The following is a 14,757-nucleotide window of genomic DNA, read 5'->3' as shown; positions in this document are numbered from 1 at the left end:
ATGCCGACAAGAATACATATACATGTCCATGCCGGAGACGACTCCTTCAAGAAGACAAACTCCATACCAAAGTGAATATGCCCTTCACGAAGTGCAAGGTATAAAAACAAATTTACATGCGTTCTATTGAAAATTTGATAAGGAAAATAAAAAAAAATTAATTATCGTTTTTATAACGAATTTGCTAGATTTTTTTTCTCAAAGTTTGTTTTTTACCAAAATATGAAGAACTTGTGACATTGTATATGTTATTTAAAAATAATGCAATTTTTATGCCAACGAGTTTTTATTTAAAATAAATTAAATTACGTAAGAATATATATAAAAATTTATAAATTGTAACATAGTAATAAGTATTTAAACTTCATTTAAACAAACGGTTCTTAATATAACGTCGACTACGCTATATGGATCACAATTTGAGCTTGGCCTTCTGTCTTCTAAATAGCCTTTTCCGTCGTCATATACACCTCTAGGTATTCTAATAGATGCTCCTCTGTGTGCTACTCCTGCACTAAATGTATGTATAGTACTCGTTTCATGTTTTCCAGTTAACCGTCTTTCATTATCTTTGCCTTCATGAGGATCGTACGCTTTTATGTGTTTTTCGTGCACTTTCCGTAATTTTTCAATAGCACTTTCGATATGTCTGGAAGACAAAAAAAATGAAATTGTCTGAACCAAATATTGGAAAAATTGGTTGTAAGGTTATTAGAATAAAGAAAAAACGAGTTTTCAAAATTTTTAATGCTTCTGTTTTTGAATTATAATTCCTAAATGATCAATGAACACTTTTTAAAAAACGTTTCTTTTGAAACGTTTATACCTTTCTTAAATTGGATAATAATAGCAAATAAAAGCTCTTTCAAATTCCCAATAGTCCTGTAGCGTCGATGTTTCACATATTCTTCCAGAGAAAAATTTTACAAATTTTGCTGATATGCTTTAAAACACTCGTTACATTAGTAATTTTCCTGTATTAATATGACGAAATTATTCATATAATTAAATGAAATAAGTATTAACAAAGTTTTGCTCATAAGCAAAAATTAAATTTCACTTTCATATTCAGTTTTATATTAATCAAACAGATATAGATTAATTTTCAAAATTTATTATTTTCAGCATATTATAAGAATTTTTTAACATTTGGAATACTGAAGGTATAGAAAAATAGTACCAATACAATGAATAAAAAAGGAATTAATTTTATAGTTTAAAATTAGAGGTTTTTCTTGCTTAATTTATCACTACTTATTAATAAAACTTGTAGTTTAAATACTGTTTCATAAGTTAAATAAAATAAAGTTACCTAATACCACCATCTTCCCTCATAACCTTGGTAGAGAAATTCGTGTGAGCACCTGCCCCATTCCAATCACCTGAAATCGGTTTAGGATCCAATGTTACAACAATCTACAACCAAGATATTTTTTTATGAAGTTTTGTACATATGAAAAAACTTGTATAATTGTTGTTGATTTTAAAATAATATCATTTAAATACCTTAGTTTCTGTATATGTACTTACACCAAAATCTTCCGCTATTCTATGTAATAAATATCTCGACACCCATAAGTCATCTGCTACAGATATGCTCAAACATGGACCAACTTGATATTCCCACTAAAATATTAAATAAAATATACTTATTTTAATATTTTTTGGCGATCAAAGACATGGTTTGTAAAATGGAACATTTCCCGTTAACAATTTAAGTCTATAGTTCATATTTAAACCATTTTAGGTCTAAGTAAAGGATCGATCTATAGAACCTTTATAAGCACTTAATTTTGCATAAATTCAGAGGAAATCTTAGAATTGCAGTTTAATTATATTGCCGTATGAGTTAACTAACAACTGATCTCACTATGCAATATAGATGTGCAAAAGATATGGCAAAAAGGTTAATAAAAAATTTTTTTAGCGGTCAAAAGCTTTTTTCTATGGGAGAAAAGAAAAACAAAATATTTCTTTTAGCTTTTCTCATACTTAATGTCTTTATATCTAACAAGTCTCAATGCTAAGAGAGGAACTTGAATAAACAACCTTCAAATCGAAATGGCTATTTTTTTACAAGAAATAACAAGATGAATTCATACTTCTTAGAGTAAGTAAAATTCCCTTGTGTGAAATTTCAATACCTTAGCTTTAATAGTTTCTGAAAAATAGTCAAATAACTTTTGAAGTTGTATGGCAGGTGCAAGAAGGAGCCAAGTAATGTCAACGACTTTTATGAAACACATTGGCCCTGCTAATACATTCGTTTGTGTAAAATTTCAATACCACATCTTTTATAGTTTCTGAGATATAGCTAAATAAATTTTGAAGTTGTATGGCAGCTACTCGAACCGGTACCCCGATCATGTCCAATTTAAATAGAGTTCTGGCACTTACTGCAATAAATCATTTTTGAAAAATTTGGTGAACTTAGCTCAATTAGATTTTGAGTTATAGTTGGGACGGACGGACAGACAAAGCTAAATCAACTCAGAATTCGACGCTGATCAAAAACATACACTTAACTCTATATCTAAGACCATGCCAGAATCCTATTTATTTGACTATATCTTAGAGACTATAAAAGCTGTGTTATTGAAATTTCACACAAGCGAATATATTAGCAGGGCAAATGTGTTTGATAAAAGTTAATGAGATTGCTTAGCATTTTCTGTTAGCAGCGATACAATTTCAACAGTAGTTTGGCCATACATTGAACGCACAATACTGAAATTTTTCATAAATTAATATAGTAATACGACAACTTAAAGTCATAGACTGTTTCCTAGTCAGCTATGGCATATTTATTCACATGAGGAAAAATAGTGTTGATCGTGTCAACTTTGTGATACCCATACGAATTTGTTCTCCTATGTGCGAGTTACGAGTTTCTAATATATGACTACAGTGTTACTGAAGTTGTACAGCAGCTACCACAAGGAATCAAGAAATTTCATTGATTTTTTCAGACATAAAAACCCAATAATTTCCGCGACTATGCCAAATAACTTAATAACAGCAACCAGAACTAGCCAAACTATTTAAACGACTTTTATCAATGTCAGATGTATTTCTGAAGTTTTAAAAGAAATGAAGTTAAAAAAGACGCTGTTTAAAAAATGTGCATAATATCGTGAGATTTTTTGATATACTAAACTCTTTTTTTGAAAAAAACAAAAAGACATACGATCAATGGAATTTAAAAATAAAGTTGGGTCAAACCAATGATTTGTATCGTAGCACTTTTCCCTTCAACAAGTGAAAATTCTGCTTTTAAATACAGTCTATGTGTATCTACCACACTATTAAGAATATTTTCATTGATATACGATACTATTTTTAGGATTGCATATATTTAGGATGAACGATTTATGCAGTCCTTGAACTAAAGCAAAAACTAGTATAAAGTGGGGTTAACATAATGCTCGATTTTAAGGGTTAATTGTATGAGTTAAGAAAAACAATTATATTTTTTAATATCATGGAATTTACCGTTAGCTTCTTGTGTTTATATAGAAATTTGAAAAAGCTTGCGGTTTCGGAAATATAAGGTGCGAAAATTCAAATTTTACAAATTTCAAGAGGCGATAACTTGAGAGGTGGTAGAGATGGAAAAAAAATTTTCTTCTAACAAAATGAACTATCTGTTAATGTCTAAAAAGCCCCCTAAAATTTCAAGTTTCTACAGGCTGGGGTCTAGAAGAAAAACGAACTCAAAAATTTGGAAAAAAAGGACTTTAGATAACGGTAAATTTGAACGGCCATTTTGTTTTTTTAAAGTTTAACTATAGGATACCGAGCTAGGGAAAGCAAGCCACTGCCTTTCTGTGTTTGCAAAATTTCGAAAATGCTTATGGTTTCATTGTAACAAATAGTTAAAAAAGGCCATTTTTTGGGTTTTGGGGCTTCTAGAGGGGGAGAGATAGGTAAAAATTTTGTTCTACGGAAATAAGTTTCTAGTAAAGATGTATATGCGTACAAAATTTCAGCTTTCTATCTTCAAGGGTGTAAAAGGTTTGTTAACAAAAAATCAACGGACGGACGGAAATAAGCACTTTTTTTCAAAAAACTTTTGGAAGTGAAAGAAAACACAACTTTTATTTAAGATCTTAATTGTGAGTTATGTGTACATAGAAATCATGCTATCTCTACACTTTTAAAATTAATCTTTTTAAATATTTTTTTTAATATTTTATGTTTTAACTATTTTATGTTTTAACTAGGAGCCCCTATTACGAATTTTTACGATTTCGAATATTTTTGAAAACATAAAAAAAATTCACTTGCAAACTTACTGGACTTAGTAAGGCACGGCCCATGATATGGGTGTAAGAAATAACAATGGAAAAATATTGAAGGGCGCACGTAAACAGCATGATTTGGTTATAGACGGTACAATATTTGCACATAAATCAATGCACATGGTTTCTCCTGATTCCAGAACTAAGAATCAAATAGACTACATTTGTATCAGTCGAAGATGGGTAAAACAAATCGTGTATATGAAAACTGGAGAAGAACGGATACCCAGAGCGATCATATGCTTGTTACGGCTGATATAAGAATCAGGATGTCGGCCGTAGCTTAGAATTTGCTGAACAGAGAGCGGAATATGACACACACACAAATGCACGGTGTTAACCGTCGAGTCGAGTTGAAGGTGCTGGGTACCATAAAACTGGAGAAGAAAAAATGGATTGCGGAACAAACATGGGCTGCCATAGAAAAAAAAACGCATAAGGCTCCAATTATTTACCAGTGACAGAACCGAACCGGCATACAGATGTTTGCAGAAGTATTAAGAAGATGGCCAGAAGAGATAAAAGAAGGTTCCATAACAGTATAGCAAAAGAGGCTCAAGAAGCTGCTGACCGACGTGATGCACGATCACTATATCAAAAAATCAATATGCTATCAAAAAAGAACAGTCGCAAACAAGCCAGTGCGAAACAAGAGTGGCGTGATAACTACCTCCACTGAAGGACAACTGAATAGGTGCAAAGAATGCTTCGTAGATCAGAGAATAACAAGCAGGTTTTCGGCAAGGACGCGGGTGCACAGAACATGTAAACCACTTGAGAGTCATCATCGAGCATTCAGCAAAATGGAGCAGCCCGTTGTACGCGACATTCATAGACTTCGAACAAGCGCAGCGTGATATGGGCTACACAAAGGAGACACAGAATTCCTGTAAAGTCGTAAATGCTATAAGATCTCTATATGAAAACGCAGAAACAGTAGTATCACATAACGGTGGACTCAGCGCTCCAACAATAACAACATCAAGAATTAGACAAGGATGCTCTCTGTCCCCACTACTGTTCGTCACTGTGCTCGATAAGTACATGAAAGAAATAGCGGCGCATAGGTGAGGAATAGGCTGGCACCTTTCTGAGAGACTCCAGAGTACAGAGTATGCGGATGATATAGTCATCCATACACCATCAATGAACCAGGTGCCAATGCACTTACAAAATACCTAGATTGAGTAGGTAGCAGAATTTCAGTAGTTGGGTAGTGTACCAATAGCGATATAGAGTACAGAATATCTAAGGTTGGAAGTGCATTCGGAAGGCTGCGGCTGGTATTCAGATCGACACAAATGGCAAGAGAAACAAAATCAGAAAATTTAATGAACATCGAGCCTGTGTTTCTCTACGGGAGTAACACATGGCTTGTGTTAAAAGTTAACATAAATAAATTACAAGTGTTCCTGAACAAGTGTCTCAGAATTATATGCCGTATCTTCTGGTTCATAAGAATAATGAACGAAGAATTATGGCTAATAACAAAACAAGAAGCAGTATGAGTCCAGATAAGAAGAAGAGAGTGGAGATGCATTGGCCATTCTGAGGCGCCTAACAACATTATTGAGTAGAATCCACAATTGAAAGAAGCTTTGGCAGACCAAGAAGAACTTGGAGAAGAACCGTGAAGGCACAATAAGAGGGATCCGGCAAGACGTGATCCAAAGTTAAAAAAAATTTCGCAAAAAAGATAGAATTGTCGAGGATATGTGAAGGTCCTATGTTCCCTAAGGGAAAAGGAAAAGCAACAAGAACAAAAAAAAGCTATAAAAATAAGTAGAAAAACTACATATATAAAATGTTTTCGCTTTTTTCACTAATCAAGACATCAAATTTATCTGTGTTATTCGTATGTTCAGTTATGACTCAACGCATATAGGTTTTCTTATGTTCACTATTTTTGGCATTTTAGTTTTGTTCAATGGTTATACATTGAGACCCAAGATGTTAAAATATGAATATATGTACATGAGTAACTCATTTAATGAAGGAAGGAAAATCCAAGTTTTGATTTCGTTGAAACGAAGAATATAAATAATACATCCTCATACCCCCAATGATCATTTTTGTCAATCAATAAGTAATGATTTGAAATGAATATGAACTTAAATTTCAAAATAAAAATACAAAGTTCACCTCCTTATGCATTGTTGTAAACAGCTTTGTTCTAGCACCTGTACAATGTGCATGAATCACATGTTTAGTATGAATATAGCAATGCTCTGCAAGAATAAATTCATATTAAAATTAAACTAAACATACAGATGTCATATACACATTTGGATCCATATAAACTTAACATATTAAATAACATTTAGTCAGTTACTTTTGGTAGCCCAAGTAACAATTTTCAAGAATAATACTCTAAAAAATTGACCAAAACTCTCATAAAACCCTCATATCACACTCCAATACTCTCATATTTTTTTTTTCTTTTTTTGTTTTTATGCAACTCTCATAAGGTTCTTATAGTAAGACTTAGCACTTGTAGTGTTAAAATTTCTGCTACTCTGATAGCAAAACTACTTTCAGCAAGCCATAAAAAATTGTAACTCTCATAAAGTATTTTTTATAAGATGTCAACTCTTATAGAATTTTGTTCTTAAAAGAATTTCTTTATAAGTCTAGTTGTTAGGCACGCCATTTTAGTATTGTCATTTTTCCTTATCTAAATTTTATGAGACTGAGAATTCTTTTTTTTTGGAAAGAAGTCCGAAAAATATTTATTGTACAGAAATTATAATGTTATAATTAAAATTAATGAAATGCAAAATTATAGTTTTATTTGAATATAATAAAGCTTTAATGGGAATTTATGCATATTTATTTTTCGTTTAACAATTCTTAAATTTTAAAATTTATGTAAAACAAAAGGAATAAATATGGGTTAAAAAATATGTATGCATAAAAATTTTTTAAATTTTAATTATTTTTAGTTGGCGTTGCTTTTTTTCGAAGTACAATATCAACTTTCATCAATAAAATTTTAATTCCAGCAACTTTTTGATTTATAATCATGGCAAATAAATTATTTTAATTTTCCATATTTATAATTTTATAATATTCAATTTTTGAATACAAATATTATTTGATTACATAACATATACGTTAACATATGTATATATTTTGTTTCATTTGTGTTAAAAAAATAATTATAAAAAGCGGAATAGATATATTTTTTATAAAGTTCGAAGTAAGACCGATATATTTATTCTATAATGTATTGCTTTCTCTTTCTAATAACACTATTATAAGTGGCTTGTGAGAGTTTTCGTAACTCTCATACTAGTTTTGGTATGTGAGTTATATGCTTTAAAAACTTTTTTAATGGGAGCTTAACTCTCATTACAAGAATCAATAACTCTAGTAATTGCGCGCTTTTGTTGTTATAGATCTCATTAGGATCTTTTAGTGTTCTAAAAGACTGAAAATATAAGAGTAATATTCTTAAAGAATGCTTCATATAGCCCTACAAGAGTCTTATAAGATAAAAATTGTTACTTGGGAGCAAACAGAATTCAAATTTTTAATTTCAAGAAATTTCATTAATTAGTTCTATCGATATGATAACAAATCAAATTTCGGCCTGCAGTTCGATTGCCGAGCCCTAACATTCCTAAAAAATTTATAAATTCATGATGTTAACTATCTTTAAATTAAGTGAATCGTTAATTGGGAATTGTTTTGTTTGTTTATATTCATTTCTATAAATAAAGTATTATGTAGTTAAGGAAAATTTGAAAAACGTTTTAATTATTTTGTTTTTCATAAAGTTTAAATCTATAAAACAAAGAGAAACACGTAATAAAAAAATTGTCGATAAAGACGATTTATGTTATGAGCTTGGCATAGTATTTAATAAAGGATTATATGAATCTTTGCAGGTTGTTAGAAAACGCTCCTACAAACTTCCAGTTTTTCTTTGAATGTATTTGTAAAAAGTGGGCTCTTTGATGTAGTAAATTGGTGGTGAAATGCCGTGGTATATTGAAACACATTTTCAAAGGCGTGTTTTGGCATAATTGAAGCTTGTTTTTGTGACATTCAGCGCCGTTAAACCATACGTGAATACCATATGTACTTAGTATGTACGACTGGAAAAGGGTTTTAAAAATTGTAATTCTGTTGTGAAATATTAATTCGATTTACGGTTTATTAGTGGATATAGAATTTTAACAAGTGTGTTTTCAATTTAACAAGTCTGTTTTGGTACGAAATTTTAATTTAAGATCGAAATGAACGCTAAGAGATTGTTTCCACTCTATATCTAAATCATCTACGACTAGTTTTCTAGCAGGTGATAACGAAGTCTTATGTCTTCGTGTAAAAAATATGCTCTGCGTATTGTTAGTGTTTTTTTTTATTTTACATTTTTTCCGGTACTGTTAATATAAGTATGTACTAATAATACGAGTGGCAGTAAAATTCTTCCAGATTCGTAATAATTTGATTATGATTATCTGCTGATGATATCAATGCGGTGTGGTCAGCAAATAGGTTGATATTACAGTTAGTTTGTGTTTTTATATCACTCGTGCAAATATTATAGAGCAGCATGTAAATATTATAGGTTAATACATGATCCCTGAGGCAGTCCACACAGAATATTTTGTAATCGGAGAATGTAGTGTTAATTTTTAACTTTGAATTTTCTATCTTTAAGGAAGCTGTCAATGATTTTAACTACATATAGGGGAAATTGCCGAGTTTGATGTATTTCTAGGAAGCCAAATTGCACTTTTGGTAAAATATTTCTCTCACACATAAATTTAGTTATTCGTGCCTTAAGTCCTCTTTCAAATAATTTTCCAATTACCTAATAGGTTGATGGGCATAATATTTAAGCGCGGTTTATTGGGCTTTAAGATACAGATAATATCGGATTGTTTCCATACAGTGGAAAAGTAATTTAGTTCCAAAAAACTGTTCTTTAGTTCTAAACGAGAAAAAAAATAGAGTTGACCTTGCCAACTCTGCAATACCCGTACGAATTTGTTAACCTATGTGCGAATAAAGATGCCATAACTGACTATGGGACAGACTATGACTTTAAGTTGCCGTATTACCATATTATTTTATGCAAAATTTTAGTGCTGTGTTTTTCAAAATACTGTGTGTATTTTGACCACTATTGAAGTTGTATGGCAGCTACCAGAAAGAGCCAAGAAATTTTAACGAATTTTATCAAGCACATCGGCCCTAGTAATATATTTGTTTGTGTGAAATTTCAATACCACAGCTTTTATAGTTCTGAGATATAGCCAAATAACTTTTGAAGTTGTATGACAGGTACCAGAAGGAGCCAAGTAATTTCAACGATTTTTATAAGACTCATTGGCCCTACTAATATATTCGTTTGTGTGAAACTTCAATACCACAACTTTTATAGTTTCTGAGATATAGCCAAATAAATTTTGAAGTTGTATGGCAGCTACCCGAACCGGTAACCTGATCATGTCCGATTAAAATAGGGTTCCGGCACTTACTACAATAAATCGTTTGTGAAAATTTGGTGAACTTAGCTCTATTAATTTTTGAGCTACCGTTGGGACGGACGGACGGACGGACAGACAGAGCTAAATCAACTCAGAATTTGACGCTGATCAAAAACATACACTTGAGTCAATATCTAGCACCCTTATTTCTTAGCGTTACAAACGGTAAGGCAAATTCAGTATACTCTTCGAACATACGTTCGTACGGGTATAAAAAGTAATGTAACAAATTTTAGTGTTTTTTTTTATAGCTCTTTTAAAAGGAAATGGCTTATACAATCGTTACGAGGATCTTTGTTTTTTTTAATAAAGATTAATCAAATTTAACAACTGATTCGTAGTTAAAGTAAATATTGGGAAGTAAATTTAAACTTTCTGAAACGGTATCTTCCGTTTAAGAGTTACCGCAGGTATTAAATACACTATTTAAAACTGTTTATAATTTTAAACTGATTTGCTGGAGCGTTCAGCTTTTTGCAAATTGTTATCGGAATATTGCCGTTACATTCCAAATATGATATAGATTCGCTTTTGTTTTTGAGAAGTTTTGTAGCCTTGCAGAAGATTTTGCTATTCTTATCAAAACCTAATAAAAGTTACTCCACTGTTTATTTCTTAGCTCTGCAATTTTAAAGTTTATAAATTTGGATATATGTTTGTAAGCTTTCTTAATTTTGGTATCTTTAAATTTCTGCCACTCTCTGCGTGGTGTATTACGGGAACCTATCAAATTTTTTATTTCAGGTGTTTAATTGTTTTTATATTTTTTTATAACAGGTTTACGGGGAACCGCTTACTGTATCGCATTACTTAATAATGCTGTGAAGTTTTTAATGTTTTCATCAATTTCTGCAATACTTCAAAAATTTAATGATATAGTTTGTATATTAGAGTCTATGACTCCTTTCAATTTTTTCCAATTCGCTCTATCGAAATTTAATGTAGTACAATTTTTCAATGTGAAATGTTCAGAACTTTGACTGGAACAATTCCTGATCGTCGAATCAATCGTCGATAGGTTTAGTCTTGCGGTTTTTGGAAAACGTGTAGGTGGAAACCATCCAAATCACGTAAAATCGATTCATCGAAGAGTAATTTACCCAGCTGTTGTTGTTAATACAGTTCCAGTGAAGAACGTAATTTGTGGCAAGTTTTGTTATTGTAAGAAAATTTTTTTTTAATTTATGATTTAATGCAGAATTTGAGGTACCACCCCTAAAAAAGCAGATATTACTATACCGTCACCGAAATTGTATAATTTGACAGAAGTAGTTGCGAATAATTCTAATTTGAAGTTGTGTGCTTATGGATAAAGGTGAACATGGCAATGTGGCCTTTATCATATGAAGTTTGTGACCAAAATAGGAGTTGTCAGAAATAGTTTTTTCTGCATCTAGGCATGTTTCAGTTACTATAGCAATATCAATATCTATTGCTTCTAAAACGTCAAAAAATTCGTAAAATTTTAATGTGTTTATGGTTATTTTAATGTGTTTATTTTTGCTGTACTTGCCCATAGCAATATAACTTGTTTCTAGCCGGTTTAAATTGATGTTGTTTTTTTAATTAAAGAGAGATTAGGTGAGTGAGTTCTTTTCTTGATTGGTAAAATATTGACAGAAAATATTTACTAATTTGTTTATACCCTACGCTTCGTGAAGGCTGCTATTGTGATTGGACCAATTCGGACAACGTTTTCAAGTAACTGATATACAACTCAAAGAGGTTTTTTTTAATATTTCAATACTAATGAAGGAATTAATAAAAAATTTTGTAATGGTATATCCAATTATGTTCTATATATGTTCTGAAAATTTTAATGGAACGACTGCACTGGTTCGGGTAGTTGCCAATCCAATTATAGGTCAGACATATCCGTGAAGTTTTTATAGGATGGGTTGAATAGCCACACAATCATGAAAGTTAATTCTAAATATCTAAAAAGCAAGTTTTTGTACCTCGATTGTCAAGGGGCAGAGTAAATTTCAGTCAGTTAAGACCGACTAAAACATTTTACTTTTTTTTGTTAACATCCTACCAGACATTATCACGGCAGTTGTAAAAACTTTACATTTACTTCTTTTTGTATGAGAATGAATAAAAAATTATTTTTGATAAATTTATTTTCTTCTTTTAGATGTAATGTTTGAAGTTTGATAAAACTTTAAATGTAATTTATTTTAATATTCGGGATCTCAGTAACAATCTGTTTGAAACTGTTTTGGTACGGTCTTATTCTTGTAAAATTTATATTATAGTATTAACGTAGAGGTAGCTAGGGGAAGCAGAACATATTATATTCTTTATTATACCGGGGTATGTATCTTATTTTTCAAACCGTCGGAGCCCCTATTGTCTGTAAAACACGTTTTGATATTAAATAATAGTTGATTTTAAATAAAAGTCTTCTTTATTCAGGGCAGTCTTTATTCAAAACAGTTTAGTACAAATGCGGCCTGCCTTAGTCTAATTCATTTTGTTTCCACGAATCTGAATAGAATTAAGTTCGTATGCGTATTTTTGACCTTAGAATGGCTTTTGGGAGTGCGGATCACAAATTTTTTTTTTGAGAAAGAAAAATAGTGAAGGGCGGCACATATCTTCATTCTGGTGGCCGACTTATTCAAGACTAATAACTTGGCTCAATTGGATCGGGAAAATGGTTAGAGCATCATAGAGCGAATACAATCATATGTTTTAACACCTCTTTATATTTAATATACTCTTCTTTTATATTCTCCCTTCGTGTATTTGAATCGTATTTGGGATGATACTGCAAATCAAATAATGCATAAAAATGCTAATGAGATTATTTACTTCTATTCGCCACTCTCTTCAACTGATCAACTGTACTCTGGTAGAGAAGCATGACTTTACATAACATAGCTGTGAGAGAGTTATGTATTTGTGCGTATAAAGTTCTAAACAATCTAATAAAAAACAATTTTAGATATTTTAGATAAGTAGATATATTGACTTGCATCACCGCAGAAAAAATCTGATGTGATCAGCACATAACCGACCGCATTGTGTATTGTCTAGTTAAATGAGAGTGTTACAGAATATTATAAAAATGTCTGTTAAATACTTCTTTCTAATTTTTAGGACATTAGTAAGCTTATAGTTAACATACCTAGAAAAATGTAAATTTGGCTCTTAGTAAAATTTCGCTTTGTGCTACCCAAATTCGCTGAAATGCTCGCCAGTTAGTTTCGGTAACAACCAGAAATCAAATATCAAATTTCATGAAATTCCATGAATTTGTTCCGTAGATATGGTGAAAAATGTAAAATCGGCCCGCAGATCAGTTTTCGAGCACTGATCTTGCCAAAAAATTTACATGTTCACTGTTTTAATACGAGGAATTCAAAAATTAAATTTCAATGAAATCGGTTGATTATTTCTCTTTATATACACAAAAATGTATATTTGGCCCGTAGTAAACGTCCAGTTGCTGATGCCTGATTTGTTCCAAAAGCTAGGAATTTTCACGGACGGTCGAGCAAAGCTCATATATGAAATTTCAAGTAAATCGGTTGAATATTTTCTTCAAAATGGTGAAAAATATAAAATCGGTCCACAAATCAGTTTTGGAGCCCTGATCTTGCCAAAAAATTTATATGTTAAATCGGTTGTTTATTTCTCTTTATATACACAAAAGCGTATGCTTGGCCCGTAGTAAACGTCTAGTTGCCGATGCCTGATCTTTCCAAAAAATTTATATGTTCATTGTTTTAATACCAAGAATTCAAATATTAAATTTCAAAGAAATTGGTTGATTATTTCTCTTTATATACACAAAAATGTATATTTGGCCCGTAGTAAACGTCCAGTTGCTGCCGCTTGATTTGTTCCAAAAGCTAGGAGTTTTTACGGACGGTCAAGCAAAGCTCATATATGAAATTTCGAGTAAATCGGTTGAATGTTTTCTTCAAAATGGTGAAAAATGTAAAATCGGCCCGGAATCAGTTTTCGTGCCCTGATCTTTCCAAAAAACTTATATGTTCATTGTTTTGATACGAGGAATTCATGTATTAAATTTCAATGAAATTGGTTGATTATTTCTCTTTATATACACAAAAATGTATATTTGGCCCGTAGTAAACGTCTAGTTGCCGATGCCTGATTTCTTCCGAAACATAGGAATTTTCGCGGATGGTCGAGCTGAGCTTTATATATAAAATTTCAAGTAAATCGGTTGTTCAAAATGTTCAAAAATGTAAAACAGTCCCGCTAAAAAGTGCAGTTCCCGAGGCCTGATATATACCAAGAGTTGATCAATCCGTGCCATGGTGGAAATAAACTTACATATAAAATTTCATCAAAATCGGTTCCCATCGAAAACTCGACATTCAAAATTTGTTGCCATCACATAACCTACCTATTGTTAACACAATACGGTCGGTAAAAACAAATAGGACCAATTTATGTCTAACTCTATTCAGAATCAATAATTGAAAACCAAATTGTTAATAGTTTAACACTACATAATAGATTACCAAATTATTTGTAATATTCCGAACTTAAAACTGTTTAAAAAATTTGATGTGGTCAGCACATAACCGACCACAATGTATGTTGCGTACTTTGGTGAAAGTGTTACAGAAGATTATGAAATATTATTATGAAATATTATAAATATTAAATTTCAAGGAAACTGCTTGATTATTTCTCTTTATACATGCAAAAATGCAATATTGGCCAGAAGCTGGACACATTCCAAAAGTTGGCCAATTCATAAAGCTAAAATAAATTCACATGTATAATTTCATTAAAATTGAAAATACCAAACTTGAGATACATGCGTACACACTCAGACCGACAGACCAGTAGGCTGACAGACCGACATCTCTCTAAAAGTAGTTTATTTGGGATTCCCTACTATGGAGACGTTCGTTCCCGCCAACAATTCTACACCCGAAATTTGGTGAAATCACATAACCTGCTTCATTGTT

At 31.4% G+C, this 14,757-nt stretch overlaps 1 protein-coding gene across 1 annotated transcript in view; it reads right to left on the bottom strand.

Annotated features, from left to right (window-relative positions):
- Positions 1–267: 267 nt before the first annotated feature.
- Positions 268–14,757, bottom strand: part of LOC129616971 (glutamine synthetase 2 cytoplasmic) — a 48,147-nt gene continuing 33,657 nt past the window's right edge. The window contains exons 5-7 of the mRNA XM_055532444.1: positions 1,531–1,626; positions 1,313–1,416; positions 268–649 (exon numbers count right to left, since the gene is read on the bottom strand). Coding sequence (XP_055388419.1) covers positions 358–649; positions 1,313–1,416; positions 1,531–1,626 — 492 coding nt within the window. The 3' untranslated portion in view covers positions 268–357. The remainder of the gene's footprint in view (positions 650–1,312; positions 1,417–1,530; positions 1,627–14,757) is intronic.

This window comes from Condylostylus longicornis, unplaced genomic scaffold (genome assembly GCF_029603195.1).
Source record: "Condylostylus longicornis isolate FDR11 unplaced genomic scaffold, ASM2960319v2 ptg000351l, whole genome shotgun sequence".
Lineage (NCBI taxonomy): Eukaryota > Metazoa > Arthropoda > Insecta > Diptera > Dolichopodidae > Condylostylus > Condylostylus longicornis.
Note: the sequence above shows the minus strand (reverse complement) of the source record. Positions and strands in the feature narration are given on the sequence as shown.